This window comes from Phacochoerus africanus, chromosome 3, assembly GCF_016906955.1.
Source record: "Phacochoerus africanus isolate WHEZ1 chromosome 3, ROS_Pafr_v1, whole genome shotgun sequence".
NCBI lineage: Eukaryota > Metazoa > Chordata > Mammalia > Artiodactyla > Suidae > Phacochoerus > Phacochoerus africanus.
This window is the reverse complement of record NC_062546.1, coordinates 23,134,128-23,151,747: the sequence shown is the minus strand read 5'-3', so window position 1 is coordinate 23,151,747 and position 17,620 is coordinate 23,134,128. Positions and strand designations below refer to the sequence as shown.

General features: G+C 52.8%; 1 protein-coding gene across 1 annotated transcript in view; it reads right to left on the bottom strand.

The window, feature by feature from the left end:
• Positions 1-17,620, bottom strand: part of SOGA1 (suppressor of glucose, autophagy associated 1) — a 79,365-nt gene that overhangs the window by 52,344 nt on the left and 9,401 nt on the right. The window contains exon 2 of the mRNA XM_047771144.1: positions 6,855-7,079. Coding sequence (XP_047627100.1) covers positions 6,855-7,079 — 225 coding nt within the window. The remainder of the gene's footprint in view (positions 1-6,854; positions 7,080-17,620) is intronic.

The following is a 17,620-nucleotide window of genomic DNA, read 5'->3' as shown; positions in this document are numbered from 1 at the left end:
AGCCCTCCCCTTTGCTAAACACCTGCTATGAGCCAGACTCATTCATCTTCACTCCAATTCTGCCCCCATTTTATTGGCAAGGAAACTGAGGCTCAGAGTGCAAATGAATTTTTCAGGGTCAAACTGAGCTGGTGAGGGCCAAGCTAGGGGAGCTCAGGGGTTCTGGCTGATAGGTTAGCGTGGCCAGGCCTCCACAAGGGGTTCAACGGCTTTGCCAGCAAGAAGTATGCATAGGGCAGACAGCCCAGCGCCTCATGCCTGCCAATCTCGGAAATGACCATGGCACCTCCTCCCTGCCGGAAGGGAAGAGGGCCCTCCCTGGCTTTGCCTTCTGCCTGGGCCCAGGCCCAGCTCGTCACGGACCTGCTGGCAGGGTGCGAGGCAGGCCAGGAAAAACAACAGCCAGAAAGGAAATTCAGCCCTAGCTGCCCCTCCCCCCTCTGCTGCCCATTGCCTCTCTCTGCCCTGAGGATCTCCAAGGACAGCCAGAAGCTGGCCCCCGAGGCTCCTCCCACAGTCTCTCTAGGCCACCACACCTCCCTTAACCACAAAGTGGGGACAGCAATCCCTCCCTGGCAGAAGAAGGAGGACTTTGCAGGTGGGAAAACAAGATTCAAGCCTGATCCTACCACTCACTGGGTATGTGATCCAGGACAGGCTAGTTGACTATTTCTTTTTGTTTTTGTTTTTTTGGCTGCCCCACAGCATATGGAGTTCCCCAGCCAGGGATCAGATCCCATCAGTAGCTGTGGCCTAAGCTCCAGCTGTGGTAACACCACTGTGCCAGGCCGGGAACTGAAGCTCCGTCTCAGCACTCCCAAGACACTGCTGATCTGTTGCACCATGGTGGAAACTCTTGTTTACCATTGAGTTGAAGTTTTTGTTTTTTAGGGCCGCCATCTGCAACATATGGAAGTTCCCGGGCTAGGGGTTGAATTGGAGCTGCAGCTGCCAGCCTATACCACAGTCGTAGCAACACCAGATCTAAGCTGTATCTGTGACCTACACTAAAGCTCACAGCAACTCTGGATGCTTAACCCACTGAGTGAGGCCAGGGACTGAACCTGCATCCTCAAGGACACTATGTCAGGTTCTTCACCTGCTGAGCCATAATGGGAACTCCGAACTTTGGGTTTTATTTCATCTTCTTTCTCTAGTTACTTTAAGTGTAAGATTAGGTTGCTTACTGGGGATTTTTCTTGTTCTCAACCCACTGAGCCACAATGGGAACTCCTGAAGTCTTGATCATCAGTAAAAGGAGGTTGATATAGCCTAGCCACGAGAGCTGCTATGAGGAATAAACAACACAGTTCTTGGGCTAGTGGCTGGAACATAACAGGTACTCAAAAGTATAATGATTTTTGGAGTTCCCGTCATGGTTCAGTGGTTAATGAATCCGACTAGGAACCATGAGGTTTCGGGTTTGATCCCTGTCCTCGCTCAGTGCGTTGATGATCCGGCATTGCCGTGAGCTGTGGTGTAGGTCGCAGACACAGCTCGGATCCTGTGTTGCTGTGGCTGTGGCTGTGGCAGGTAGCTGCAGCTCTGATGAGATCCCTTGCCTGGGAACCTCCATATGCTGTGGGTGCAGCCCTAGAAAAAACAAACAATAAAAAGTCTAATGATTCTTAATGCATTGTGAAGATTCCTGCATTACCTCTGGGCACTGATTTTACCCAACTTGGCCCAACACCCCACAACCTCACTCTTGAGTTTGATGTCAGAGTTTTTGCTGGAGATGTTCTGTGGTCCCAAGTTTTAGACCGTTAGGTCACCCAGTGAGCCCCTGACTTGATCAACACTACATTCATTCATTCATCTGCTTAGCCTCTGGCGTCAGGAGTGGTGAAAGAGGTTCAGGCCCCAGGCCATGCCTGCGCTCTTTCATGTCTCTCTCTCCCCCCCCCACCCCCCGCTTTTTAGGGCTGCACCTGTGGCACATGGAGGTTCCCAGGCTAGGGGTCCAATCAGAGCCACCAGCTGCTGGCCTACACCACAGCCACAGCAATGCCAGATCCGAGCCATGTCTGCAACCCACACCACAGCTCATGGCAATGGTGGATCCTTAACCCACTGAGCAAGGCCAGGGATTGAATCCGCAACCTCATGGTTCCTAGTCGGATTCGTTTACGCTGCGCCATGATGGGCACTCCTCTTTCATGTCTCTTTTTTCCAGTAGCAGTGTAGGACCTGGCACACACTAATAAATGCTAGTTGGATGAACGACAACAACAAAAAAATCCAAGATTCCAACAAGCAAAAAGGGAAGAAAATAAAGGAGTAAATGACTAAAATTTGGGGAGCTGCACCCGTCCTAGCTTAGCTGAGGATGTCCCCACAACAGCCCACACCCTCCACTGCCCAGAAAGGGCTAGGTCCCTGACTGGGGCAAGAGAGGGACAAGGCTCCTCTCCCAACTATGCTCCTGCCCGAGCCAGCTCCTCTCTCCATCTAGGGGTCACTCCATCCCCATCATTGCCTCAACCTGGGCAGGTGACCCACTCCCCAACAAGAAGGAATGATCTATGTAGGTTCCTGGATCCTCTTGGGCTCATGAGTGACTCTATGGCTGTCATCCCTCCCATGAGTCCCCAGTTGTCTTTTGCCCCATTCTCCATGGAATCCCCTGCCCCATCTGCTCTCCACCCCTGGAGGACACTTTGCTAAGAAAGCCTAGCCCCAGGGAGACCACAGAATTCCAGTGTGAACCAAAGAGCCCTTAATCTCACATCCCCCAAGAGCCCTGTACCCTTGGATACAGGCCCACAAGAGCAAAGAGCACAGCTGCCTAGAGGGCAGGAGCCTTGCTGCCTGGGCCTGTCCCTTCTCCTCTCTCAGCCTCAGAGGTCCTGGGCCCCTTGGCTCTCACAGGTGACTGTAGAACCTGCTGTCACTCCCCCAGCACCCAGCACCTGTCTTTCATCCCCTCGGAAAGTGTTCTGATTATTACCCCCTTTCTGAGGCTCAGAGAAGAAAGGTCACTTGCCCAAGGACACACAGCTAGGAAGCTACAAAACCAAGATATGAAGTCAGGTGGTCAAGTCTGGAGTCTTTCTCTTGGTCTGAGCCTGCTGTTGGCCTGAAGCTTAAAGACACATTATATTAATATCAATGGTAAGAGTATTTATAAGTGCAACAGTGGGCTTGCTGCGTCAGGGGCTCACAGGGCCCCACCTGTCTATCTCATTTGATCCTCTCATGATCATTCCAACTACCCTTAAGGTAGGATGGCTGAGATACTACAGGAGGCGAAGCAGCTGCAGCTTCTGGAAACCAGGGCAAATCCCCAAAGCGCAAACAAATGCTCTCGGCCATGAGGTCACTGTTTACAGTGCTGGGGCCTGGCTCCTGCCAAATGCAACCAGCAGCCTCCAGGTCACAGCCACCTCAGTCAGTGGCCCCTCGGCTCCCGGGCCTAAGGCTTTAAGGTGTCCCTGTCACTCTGAATGCCCAAGGAGAGGATGGGACACTCACTAAGGAGCACGCTCCATCCAGGCAGCATCTGGGCTCGGTGAGGCTAAATCCTCCCAGGAGCCCCAGGAAGGTGGGAATGTCACCTCCATTGTACAGATGAGGAAACCGAGGCTCAAAGAGGGGAAGTAACCTGCTCAGACCAGGAATTAAACCCAAAGCCAGAACTTTTTCTCCAGCAACATCTGTTTCTAAGAAATGTTTTACTGATGAGTCCTTGGGGCTCCCACAAGAGTCCCGTCAGGCGGGAATTTTCATCCCCAATTCTCGGGACCAGAACCCTCCCACAGGATCCCAGGCCCTGATGGTAGGGCCTAGGAATCTGTATTGTTAATAAATCTTCCAGGTGATACTTATCCACCCAGGGAGGTTGAGATTCTGGCCTCCCTTCCCCACCCTGGCCCCAGCCACTTGTCTCACTAGTGCCTCATACATTCTTTTCCTGAAAAATAATATCCCAACCAACATGTGCTCATTTGTTGGGGGAGCAGCCCAAGCCAGACTCTGTGCTCATCATGCTGTTTTTTGTTTTTTTGTTTTTTTTTTCAATCTCCGCACCCATGGCATAAGGAAGTTCCTGGGCCAGGGACTGAATCTGAGTCACAGCTGCAGCAATGCGAGATCCTTTGATCCACTGCACTGGGCTAGGGATTGAACCTGCAACCCAAGCCACTGAAGTAGGATTCTTAACCAACTGTGCCACAGCGGGAACTCTCAGCACGCTCTTCACCTTTCATTATTTTTGGCCATGCCCATGGCATGCATATGTTCCCAAGCCATGGATCGAACCCATGCCACAGCAGGACAACACAAGGTCCTTACCTGCGAGGGAACTCCTTGAGCTATTTCTTTTATCTTCAAAAATCTCTACAGGTAGAGACTTGTTGTCTCTCCATTTTCCGCACGGGAAAACTGAGGCTTAAGGCTGTGAAGAGCTTTCCCAAAGCCACACAGCAAGCAAATAAAAGCAGGTCTTGTCCCCCTGCCCTCCTCACGCTGCACAATGTTCCTGCTGAGGTTCTGTGGGTCCATTCAGCTGTGAGGACCAGCAGAGAGTGAGAGAGCCTGGGAGGATGGGGGGAAGGGACGGCCAAGGTTTCTTTCATGCCGCCCTCTCCAGTAATCTACCTGCTTGATCAAACCGCTGGAGCTGAAAAACCCTGAAGACTCAGCTGCTCTAAGCCCCACATTTAACAGAAGGGGAAACTGAGGCCCCAAGAGGTGGCCCCATGCCAGCCTGCTCTTGATGGCAGAGCAAGTCAGAGGGTCCCCAGTTCCCTCCACATCTCGTGATGTAGAGCCTTCCCAGGCAATGCCAAGGAAGTCAGCCTCTTGAGAACCTCCCCCAAATGCCCCAGAACATCCCCAGCACATGGCGCAGCGCGAAGAGGCCAACGCTGTCCAGCCCGAGCCTGCTGGATGAGCTCAGCGCTCCAGCTGCAGATGCAGGGAGAGAGGGAGGGAAGGGGCCAGTCGCTGATTGGCTAGTTCAAATCCCAACAGAAGGGGCCGCTCCCTCTGCCCAGGCTCAGAGAGCACCCCCCACACGCTCTATGTGCACACCAGCTGCTCGGCTCCTCCCCCTCCCCCCGAGGCGCAGCGACCCAGCCAGCAGGCTCCCAGCCCCAGCCTTCCCCCGTTCCTCATGGAAGGCTGACTTTTCTGTGTCTCAGCTACCTGGGCCCCATCTCAGATTCCCCTAGGCAGCCAGGGCTCTCCCTCATCCCATACCCTCTCAATCCAGTGTCTGGAATTTGAGTTTTTGTGTAACAGTTTATCCCAGGATCTGCCTTCTCAGGTCGAGGTGCAGTTTGGACTTGGGGATATAGCCTTTCTGAGCTCAGTTTCCTCGTGTAGAGCAGACTTAAAATCCCGCAAGACAATGGGAGACACAAAAGCTGAGGTGGGGCTTGTGCTCACTGTTTGCCTCCCCTTAGAGGGGCCCTCTTCTTCATATCAGGCCTCAGCACAGAGGTCACCCCTGCAGGAAGACTTCATAGGCCCCTAGGCTGTGCCACGTGCCCCACCCCCCAGCTCCTACAACCCCGGATGACAGTGGGCTGTACTGAGAGCAGGAGGCGGGCCCAGGTTTCCTGGAGCTCTTAGCCGCCAGACCAAGGCTCACACAGAAGAACAGGGCAGACCTCTGGAGGCCCCACCTGCCAGCTTCCAGACCAGCCTTCTCCTGCTCCCTCTGAGGTCAGGGAGCAAGGCACTGGAGGCTAATGAGTTTGCACTCCACCAGCTACAGAGAGGGTCACATGACCTTGGACAGGTGCTTCCTTTCTCTGAGCCTCCCTTTCTTCATCTGGAAGATGGGAGTAAGGACAGCTAACATTTTTTAAGTGCTTATAGCAACCTCTTACCTACCTTATCTCATTTGATCCTCATAAAACCCTGTGAGGCAGGGGCCACTGTTACACCCATTCTCCAGATGAGGAAACCGAAACTTAGGTGGCTTGCTCAAAAGCAAAAAATTAGGGCATACTGGCTCAGTGGTTAATGAACCCAACTAGGATCCATGAGGATGTGGGTTTGATCTCTGGCCTTGCTCAGTGGATTAAGGATCCGGCATTGCTATGAGCTCTGGTGTAGGTCACAGACATGGCTCAGATCCCACGTTGCTGTGGCTGTAGCATAGGCTGGCAGCTGTAGCTCTGATTTGACCCCTAGCCTGGGAACTTCCATATACTGTGGGTGCAGCCCTAAAAAACAAAAAATAAACAAATAAATAAATAAAATAAAATTAGGGCATGCGGGAGCCACGATTTCTTTTTTCTTTTTATGGCCACACCAATGGCCTATGGAAATTCCCAGGCTAGTGGTCGAATCAGAGCAGCAGTTGCGGGCCTATATGACAGCCATAGCAACATGGGATCCAAGCTGCTTCTGTGAACTATGCTGCAGCTTGTGGCAACACCAGATCCCTAACTCAATGAACAAGGCCAGGGAGCGAACAAACCCACATCCTCCAGGAAACTATGTCGAGTCCCTAACCCACTGAGCCACAACGGGAACTCCTGGAACCAAAATTTAAACTAGGCTTATCCAACTCCAGACCTTCACTTGCCTCTATCAGCACAAGAAAGAAACCCCCATAGAACTGCACAGGGCCAACTTGGAGGCCAGCACCAGGCGGGGGGTTGATACTCAAAACAGCAGCTGCTGTTGGTAGGATTCATATCATGATGTCACTTTGGACATCCCTGGTAGATGGCCGATCAGTTCACTGGGGATCCTATTTTACAGGATGGGGATCAGGCCATCCTCATGAGGATGCTGAGGCCCAAACAGCATCCTAGGACACACGAGGAGTAAGCTGACCTGGGTCCACTCCGGCTCATGGTCCTACTCCCCCAGCAAGAGCACCTATGAGGGCTTACCTTGACGTCCTGCTCCAGGCCTCGGATGAGCTCACCGTCCACTTGGCCAGTCTGGGCAGCTCGGAGGCTGCGGCGCTCGGCCTTGCGTAGCCGGTACTGCAGGATGCGGCAGGTCTTACTGGCCTGGTCCAGCTGCTGCCGCAGCTCCTGCAGCTGATACACATCCTCCTCCATGTAGACGTCCCGCATCTCCAGCATCTCTGCCCGCAGCTCCTCGATCTCGTCCTGCAGAGGGAAGGACAGGTCAGGTTGCTGGGCCCTGTGGCAGTGGCCAGGGTGCTTGAGTGCAGGCCATACCCGATGCTGTCCTAGGCACCTGGGGGGGAGGGAGGGGTCTGAGTGTGGTAGGCTGAATAATGACTCCCCCCAACCCGAAGAGATGCCCAAATCTTAATTCCCAGAATCTGTGAACATGTTACCTTACATGGCAAAGGGACTTTGCAAATGTGATTGAGTTAAGGATCTTGAGACTGGGAGATTTTCCTGGATTATCTGGCTGGGCCCAGTGTAACCACAAGTGTCATGTAAGAGGGAGGCAAAGGGATCAGAGGGGGAGAAGACCGGGTGGCAAAGGTTGGGGTGACGCAGGTTGAAGATGGACCAGGGAGTGCAGGCAGCCTCTAGAAGCAGGAAAGAGTTTCAGAGCAAAGAGTTACAGGAAAGGAGCCCTGCCAACACCTTGGTTTTCAGACTCTGACCTCCAGAATTGTAAGATAATAATCTGGGATCATTTTCAGCCACTACATTTGTGGTAATTTATTATAGCAGCAATAGGAAACTAATACACTGGGAAAGCAGGAGAGGCTCATTCAACAAGCATTTATGAGCACCAGCTGTGTACTCTGTGCAAACATGGAGGTGGGGAAGGAGAAGAGTGGTGGCCAAGACGAATGTGGCCCTTTCTGTACTGTCTGCATGGGAGCCCCAAGTCTCATTGGTAAGACACACAGCAAACTGACAAATTACAAAACCCTCTGTTAATGTTAAGAGCAATGAAGACAAACTCGCACCCCGCCCTCCCAAAAAAAGCAAAAACAAAACAGCTGGGTAATAAGATAGAGGAATGAGGGAAGGTGCTAAAGTAAAGGACACGGTCCAGTTCCTGCTGTGGCACAACGGGATCGGCAGCGTCTCTGGTTTTTTGTTTTGTTTTGCTATGGCTGCACCCGCAGCATATGGAAGTTCCTCAGGCCAGGGATTGAATCCAAGCAGCAGCTGCGACCTGATCCTTTAACCACGTCGGATCTTTTAACCCACTGTGCTGGGCTGGGGATCAAACTGGCATCTCTGCAGCGACCCAAGCCACTGTAGTTGGACTCAACCTACTGCACCACAGTGGGAAGTCCATTGGCAGCATCTCTGCAGCCCTGGGACACAGGTTCGATCCCCAGCCTGACACAATGGGTTAAGGACCCAGCATTGCAGCAGTTGGGGCATAGGTCACAATTGTGGCTCAGATCTGATCCTTGGCCCAGGAACTCCATATGCCATGGCATGGCCAAAAAGAAGAAAAAAAAAAAGTTGAAGGACATGGCCAGGGAGGCCACTTCTAAAGAGACATTTGAGCTGAGGCAAGAAGGAATAGCCATGCAATGAGAGAGGCAAGGAGAGATTACTCCAGGCAGAGGGAATAGTGTATGCAAAGGCCCCGGGGCAGGGAAGAGCTCAATATCAAGATACAGCAAGGTGGTCAGAGTAGCTGCAGGGCTAAGCTGAGGCTGGAGTAACTGACAGGGGTCAGCCACCCAGGGCCTTGAATAGCTGAGTAAAGAATCTGAGTTTGAGTTTTAAAAGGAAGGGGTTGAGGAGGGTGACCTCACTTCCTCAGGGCAGCTTCTGACCGCCTCTGTCACCAGCTCCCAGATGTCCTTCACTTCTCCTTTGTCATCATGAGCACATCAGCAATTTTTCATTAAGAATTTGTCTCCCAGAGAAACTGTGAGTGTCTGGGGGGGGGGTTCCCTACGTCTCCCTCACTCCCTGCTGTATCCCCCATGCCCAACCCAGGGCGAGCATCCCATAGCCTCCCAGTAAATAGTAACTGGATGAATGGAGGTGTGTCTGATTAGGTAAACGACTACAAAAAAACATACCAATGTGGAACAATCATTAGACACAGAGTGTAAGGGGCTGAGTGAGGGGACCCAGCAGAAGAAATCAATGATTACTTTGTCTAAAGCAGATATGAAAGCTGAGTCACAAATGGAAATAATAATATCTACTCTTAGTGTGACTGAATAGATTAAGTGAGATTGTACGCTCAAAAGAGAAACTGAGTCACAGGGGATGAATGACCTGCCAAAGGCACCCTTGAGGAGCCAAAGAAAGCACCTAAGGGTGATGCTGATGGGACAGGGGGTGGGTCCAAGAAAAAAAAAAGCCCCACTTGGCAGGCCCTTGGGGGGATCCACAGTCTGGAGACCTGGCTTCACAGCCCCCTAAGCGTCCCTTTCCCCAGAGAGAACAGGTGGCTCTCTCCAGGGGGAATGGCCTGGGACTGTCCAGTGGCCCCTGAGACTAGATAGGTGAGTTTAATTCAGGAGCACAGTTAAGAAGTGGTACCTTCAGGCCAGTTCTCAGTATGAAAGCTCACTGAGGTTTCTACATCCATCTGTTTGTACCCAGTTATTCCTAGGACGATTTCTCAAATGGTTCTGAACCAAGGAGAGGATGACAGAGGGGACAGGTACCTGTTTCTTCCAACCCCAATAGACACTGTCCTGCTCCCGTCAGCAACTGAAGGGTTTGACACTCACTTGCCACCAGAGCCTCGCTCGTAGGGGTGGGTTCAGCAGCACCTCCCAAAGTGAATGACTCTGCCTGCACCAGCTGCAGAGGAACAGTCACCTCGCCAGGACCCCCATCCCCACCCCCACCCCAGTATATACAGACTCACCCCCAACACCAGCATGCCAAGCAGACAGAACTAAAAGTGGAGAAGGAGGAAGTGGGACAGTCGATGATCGCATCAGTTAAAGAAATGAGGAAGTGAGGGTGCACACGCCACTTCAGCGGCCAGATTAAGGAAGCATAGAGGAAAGAGCACTCGGGAAGTGCAGGCCAGTTGGCTAAGTCCGAGCTAATCCAGTCTCCAGATGGGCCTGTGTTCAAATCCCCACCGTGCTATTTACAGAATGCATTGATAGGGAGGATGTGGGGGTCTGAGTGGACCCGAAGCTCAGGATGAGCCAACAGGAAGTGCGAGGAACACACAAGCTGATGATGCTGGGCTACACTAAATATCACTGGATGATATGTAGGAGTTCCCACTGTGGCGCAACAGGACCAGTGGCATCTTGGGAGCGCTGGGGGATGGGTTCCATCCCCGGCCCCGCACATTGGGTTGGGGATCCAGCGTTACTGTGGGTGCGCCTTGGGTCACAGTTGTGGCTCAGATCTGATCCCTGGCCTAGGAACTCCATATGCCGTGGAGTGGTCAAAAAAAGAAAAAGATGTATGATATTTAGATCGTGGGAGGTGACATCCCTCAACACAGGACCACACCAGGGCACTGGAGTTGTTTTTGGAGACCACTTATTTTTTTAACTTTTAAATAACTGATTTTTCCATTATAAAAATAAGCAACAATCATAGAGGTAGTTTTGAAAACACAGAAAATAGAAATCACTCATAAATCCTCCACCTGGTCCTAAATCACAGTGGTTCTCAAAGTGTGGTCCCTGGACCAGCAGCATGAGCAACACAGGAGAACTTGTCAGAACTCCTCAGGCCCAGCCGAGACTCACTGAATCAGAAACCCCGGAAATGGGGCTCCCGAGTGACTCTAATTCAGGGTATTTCCTTCTAGTCTTTCTCCGTAAATGGGCAAGAATTATGTGTCTCAGCACACAAGTCCCCAGCCCAGAGTTGGACACAGAGCAGGGTCTCAGTAAGCCTCTATGGAAGAAGTGAATGAATGAATGACCTTTCTCACATGAGCAGCTGCCTCTCCAGGCCTGCCCTCCAACACAGTCAATTTCTGAAAATGCAGGATGTTGCATTTGTGCCAGTTCCAGCTCTCTGTGGTGGCCGGGGTGGGGGTGGGGGGCCCAGGCCCCCTGGGGGCTCATCCCAGCTGCAGGCAGCATGTGGCAGCCCCTCCTGGCACGGTCTGCATGAGAGGGTGAGTCCACAAAGGCCGGCTTGTGGCCTACACGGCCGGGTCCGCTGGGATGTGGGCAGCAGAAGCCAGTGAAAATTGGACTTAGGCAGGGGCTGAGCTTTCAGGGCGGTGGGGGTGGGGGTGGGGTTGCCAGAACATGGGGAGGGGGCCGAGGGCAGGACTCTGTTTTCCTGCAGAGATTCTTGGACCTCACCAATCTCCTGGGACTCCTCCATCCCAGAATCGTCTGAGCCAACTGAGGGAGCTGGAATGGAATCACCCCAGGGTGAGGGTGGGGAGCTCAGCCTTCCCTTCCAGGGCAGCTCAGTGGCCTTGCTGAGCCCCCCACTTCAACCATGTGGAAGTGGGGAAGAAGGGCCAAACTCCGCTGGCCTCAGCCAGCCTAGTGGCTGCATAAGGTTGTCAGAGACCCCCGCCAACATCAGTGGGGAAACCCAAACCTCATCCCCCACTGCAGACGGGAAAAGGCCACACCACCCAGCAGTGCCCTGTTCAGAGCCTGGGGGCCCCCGACTCTCAACCCCACATTTAGACAGGCTGGACTCAAGAAGCTGAGGGAAGGTGCCCAGACCAGTCATGGCTGCCAGGCCCCCAAACCCATCCCCTCTGGCCACTCCTTCAAGGTAACCTGTCTTCCCCTTGAAGCTTAACCTGATTATTTAACCTGGACAAAGAACGGGGAGCGGAGCAGGGAGGATGGGGGATGGGAAGGGGCACCCCCACTGCTGCCAGGTAGTCAGCCTTTCCTTTTATAGAAAATGGTTACTTGGCTCTGATTAGAGCAGTAATGCCTGTTTATTGCGGGGGTGGGGTGGCAAAAAACAAAAAACTTGGGGGACAAAAAAAAAGATCAGAGAGGTTTCTATCTCCTCCACAAGTTCCCACTGGTTTCTGCATTAGGTCCACGCTTCTTGCTCTGTAATCTGAGCCCCCCTGATGTCCAACCTTGTCTTGCCTCTGCCCTCGCATCCTCAGCCCCCCACGTCCAGATATGCCACGACCAAAAAAACACCTACTGGAAAGCTCACTGATACCAGGCTCCGCCCAGCACAGTATCTGCACAATAGTTTAATCCCCTCACCGACCCTGTGAGGAAGGTAGTGAAATATTCCCACTTTGCAGATGAGGAAACTGAGGCTCAGAAGATTCCCAGAGCTGTCCAAGGAAAGGAGCGGGGAGATGGAATCCAAACAGGCCCTGTGACCCTGGGCCAGTGCACCTCACCGTGTGTTCTACTCCCCAGGTTGCTCGGGCTCTTCCCTCTGCTAGAAAGGCCCTGGCCAAGCTAACTCCTAATTTTATCATTCTTCCAGAGTTTTCCCTCCTCCCCGATCTGATTCAAACCCCACATTCTGAACTCCTTTGTTCTCTTGTGCTAAGAACCTTAGGTTGCATTTGCCCATTTTCCAGTCTGTCTTCCCCAAGAGCTGGTGGGGAGGCCAGGTGCTGGGTCTGACTCGTGTCTGGTCCCTGACGTCGCCCCGGACAGGACGTGGGATGGAACAGGCACCCATCACTTTCTGTGGGGCAATGAAGAAATAAAAGGAGCTTCTGCCCAGTCTCTCTCCACAGCCTAGGGAGGGCAGGCCCTCCCAATCCCAGCCCCAGGCCAGCTGCAGAGGCAGGGAGAGCCTGCAGGGCTGGCCTCAGACCCCCACCCCCACCCCAGGAGGATGGGCAGGGTCTCTCTACCCAGGGAACCTCTGCTCACCCACCCGCTCTCTGCCCACAAAGTGCATCTCTGTCCATCCCCCTTGCACCCCCTAAGGACCCATGAGGTGGGCCTGCAGGAAGCAGCCTCTCAGGGCAGACCCGCTCCCCAAAATGGATTGGTTCCCAGGAATCCTGAGGGAACTGGCCAGGAAGAGTCTTTTGGTCCACGCTGGGCTGGAGGGCCAAATATGAGCTCACACCACCGCTAATAATAGCGTGGCTCGGACGGCAGAACAGGATTCACGGTTTACAAAGACTTTCCATGTGAATCATCTCACGGGTCCTCACAGAAGGCCAGGGGCCGGGCAGGACAGGAATCACCATCTCTGTGCCAGAGGCAAACAGCCACTGAGGAGGCAGGGCAGGTGGGCTGTGCCCAAGGTCACCCAGAGACACCCCCCCAAGCAGGTCTCTGGGTGTAGACTTTACGCTCTTTCATCCGCATCAGAATGCAGGGAGTCCATGAACTTGGATGGGTAAGAGAAAAAAAAAAAAATCACGTCTTTATTTTCACTAACGGTAACTAAAAATTAACATTTCCTTCTATTCTGGACAAGCTATGGTTGTATCAGCAGTACTTATGGCTTTGGCACCAAAAGAAATCGCAGATATTTTCATATCACATAACAGTTTTTGCAAAAATGTCAAAATATTGTTTACACTCATCAGTACTTTGAAATTACAGTAATTAGTAGACCTGTTACCAGATTTTATGAGATAATAAGCACACATATTACTATATCATAATTTAAAAATATACTTTGATAACTGTATTTCAATATGTTTGGTTTCCTTTGTATTTTGTTTTGAACATTTAAAAACATTCTTCTGGAGTTCCCGTCGTGGCGCAGTGGTTAACGAATCCGACTAGGAACCATGAGGTTGCGGGTTCGGTCCCTGCCCTTGCTCAGTGGGTTAACGATCCGGCGTTGCCGTGAGCTGTGGTGTAGGTTGCAGACGCGGCTTGGATCCCGCGTTGCTGTGGCTCTGGCGTAGGTCGGTGGCTACAGCTCCGATTCAACCCCTGGCCTGGGAACCTCCATATGCCGCGGGAGTGGCCCAAGAAATAGCAACAACAACAACAACAACAAAAAAGACAAAAGACAAAAGACCAAAAAAAAAAAAAATCTTCTAAGAATTACTCCCAGCAGAGAGCTTAAAGGGGCACATGACACAAAATAAGATGGAGCCTGTGTCCTCTCTGGAGCCACCTCATCTGTGGGGTCTGGGTTGTGACCTCAAACCCTTGCTCTCCACCATCAGGGCCTAAGGCTGGAGAAGCAGAGCTCTGCTTTCAAGCCACACTTTTTTTTTTTGGTCTTTTTAGGGCCATACCCACAGCATATGGAAGTTCCCAGGCTAGGGTCCTATGCCACAGCCACAGCAACGCCAGATCTGAACCATGTCTGCGACCTACACCACAACTCATGGCAATACCAGATCCTTAACCCACTGAGCAAGGCCAAGGATCAAACCCCCGTCCTCATGGATCTTAGGCTTGTTACTGTTGAGCTACAACGGGAACTCCAACCCTGCATTTCTTTCGTGGAGCATATCACAGGCTAATTTGTGATACTAATTATTTTCCTTATTTGTCTGTTTGCTTGTGGATGTTTGCCCTCAGGAGGGCAGAGCCCAGCATGGTGCCTGGCACGCAAAGGAACAGCTCAACAAGCAACCACTGAATGAATAGTGGGGTCTTAAATGGGGAAGATGACACCCCCCCCATCCCACCCCAGTTCTACTCGCCTGCAGAAAACCACTTCTGGTCAGGGCTGCTGTGTCTAAAGCTAGTTCTTTGATTCTGTGAAGCTAATGCCTATGGCGGCTTTGAATGCTAGTGTGGGCCTCAAATCCCAGCCCACTGCCTCTCTGCCAAACCCCAAATCTCCCCCCAGTATACACCTCCTCCCCAGGTTCTAGGGAGCTGACCCACCAATGGGCAATAGACCCAGGAAGAATGACAGCTGAGCTAAGGGACCCAGAGCCTTTGCTCTGCAGGACAGCAGCCACTCCATGGGGAATGGGAGCCTCCGCCTGGCCCGCCTTCTCCCACACGGCCCAGGCTGCCTGCCCATCTGCCACCCTGGCCCTGGCCCGGGCCACTCAGCCCAGCCCGGAAGGGCTGACCTGCAGGGCGGGACAGCAGTGGCCACAGAAGCAGCATGCCAGCCCTGGAGAGGCCAGGGCAGCCATCTGCTCTCCCTTCTGCCTGTCCTCCAGGGTCTGTCAAGGCTCCAGATGAGATCATCACATTCGGACCCCAAGGAGGGCAGAAGGCTCTGCAGAGCTCCACTTCCCTCCCAGCTTGGAAGCAAAGACTTGGGGAGTTGCAGCAGGGGGATGGGAACCCAAAGAGGCCATCCCTCCACAGGCAGAGACAGTGAGGCTGAGAGAGCAACTGGGACAACCCCATAGTCCCCTCAAGCAGGGAGGGACTCTGAGCTTCTGTCCCCCAGCCCAGAGCTCACCCCAGCTTAGCCAATTTGCATGGAGGCTGGGCCCTAGTTTTAGGGGAGTCAGGGTCAAAGGTCCTAATGAAGGAGAGCCAGGACCCCAGCTAGGCATGGCCATGCCACACAGTGTTCCATTCCCGCTGGCATGGAGGCTGCCTGGTTCCAGTGACCCTCAGGGTCATGAGGGATGACAGGGTCCTGGACTTGCCTCTCCAACTGCAATAAATAATATGGGGCACACAGCTCCCTGAGCACTCCCCTGTGCCAGGCTGTGCCACGTAGCATAGCCATCCCTACTGACTGGTGAGGAACTGAGGTCAGAAAGGTCAACTCGAGGTCACCCATTAAGTGGCACAGCCAGGATTCAAGTCCAGTTTGAGTTCCTTTTTTTTTTTTTATCTTTTTGTCTTTTCTTGAGCCGCTCCCACGGCATATGGAAGTTTCCAGGCTAGGGGTCTAATTGGAGCTGTAGCTGCTGGCCTATGCCAGAGCCACAGCAACATGGGATCCAAGCCGCGTCTGCAACCCACACTGCAGCTCATGGCAACACCAGATCCTTAACCCACTGAGCAAGGCCAGGGATCGAACCTGCAACCTCATGGTTCCTAGTCTGATTCGTTACCCACTGCGCCACGACAGGAACTCCAAGTCCAGTTTGAGCTCTTATAGACAGTCCCCATGATAGGACAATAGTGACAATAATAATAGCTAATATTTATAAAGGCTCACCATGTGCCAGACACCAAGCTAGGCTCTGAATGAATGTCCATTATCTTGTGCTCAATGATGTCATCTGAAGCAAGTGCTATGGTTTTATGACCATTTTATAGATAAGCAAATAAAGACTCCAGAACATGAAGGCTCCGGAGTTCCCATCGTGGTGCAGCGGAAATGAATCCAACTAGGAACCATGAGGTTGTGGGTTCTACCCCTGGACTCCCTCAGTGGGTTAAGGGTCCAGTGTTGCCGTGAGCTGTGGTGTAGGTCGCAGATGTGGCTCGGATCTGGCGTTGCTGTGGCTGTGGTGTAGGCCACCACCTGTAGCTCTGATTAGACTCCTAGCCTGAGAACCTCCATATGCCGTGGTTGCAGCCCTAAAAAGCCAAAAAAAAAAAAAAAGGAACATGAAGTTTCCAAAGACAACGAGGAGTGAGCCCTCCAGAATGTGTGTGTGCATGCATGCACATGTGTGCTTGCATGCATGCATGACAGTGGGGGTGGGGAATAGATGCCCGGAGACTGCAGCCCATCAGGCCTGTCTTATCACTGTCTCATTCCAGGCTTCGCTCGCCGGAGCAGGGAGACCTCCACAGTCCCCGATGCCTCTGCGGGGACTCTCAGAGTGGGGCACCTGACAGTGTCCCTCCTGTTTCTTCTCTGGTGACAGGAAGGAAGGCAGCATTTGGATCTGGATGTGTTTAAAACTTCCCCCAAACAGCTTCCGGGCTGCAAACAGCTTCTGGGCTGCAGCCCAATCTCTAAGCAGGGAGAGAACAGGGCCCAGAGGTCTATGGGGAAGGAAAGTGAGGTTAGAGAGTCAAGGGAGCTGCTCTGGGCGGCACAGCCTGAAGCTCCAGCCCGCCCCAGCATCCCCACCTCCAATCTTCGCCTGCACCATTCACCCTGCCTGGCATCCTGCAAAGGGTACTATAAGACCCCAGTCCTTCTGCTATTGCCTTCTACCTTCTGCTATTACAGGCAGTGTGACCTTTGGCAAGCCCCTTAACCTCTCTGAGCCTCAGTTTACACCTGTGTAAAAGAAAGGGGTTAACCCCCCCACCCCAGATCCCTGCCCTCAGGCAGAATAGCTAGGGTAGCAGAGGGGCTGCCCTGAAACCTGTAATTACCCAATTAATAATCTAATTACTGTGGAGTCAAATGTCCCAAAAGAGCCTACAGGAAGCTCCTAGGTGTCTAACGCAGTAGCCTGACCTAGAGCTGAATACATGAAGATGCAGGAGGGAACCGCAGTACCAAGGCCCCCATAGTGGGAAGAATGCAGGGACGGAAGCCTGGGGTGCAGGGGGCCCTTGGAATCTGGGTGGAGCAAGAGTGAGGTGAGGTGAGAAAGTTAGGACCACACAGGCCACCCAGGCACTTGGGCAGGGCCAAGGAGGGGTGTGGAGGGGAGAGGCTGATGCAACTGACTCAGAAGATCCCATGTGAATCTGGGGCAAAACCAGGATAAAGATATCCAGCTGGTCCAGCCTAGCTGTGGACCCCGAACTGTTTTCCCACTGGAGCCTGAGCTTCTGTTTGTGGCCCAGGCAATGGGAGACCATTCACCTTCATCCCTAAAGGTGGCCCTCCATCAGCTAAGGAGTAACTCCAGGTGACAGGGTCTCCAGCCCTAGCCTGACTTGGGGCTGGAGGGGTTGTGGCGCAGGGAGAGATGTTTGGGGATACGCATGATGCACTTCAGCTCCGCACGCACCTCCCAGGCCTCTGGTCAAACTGAGACCTGCGCCTACCAG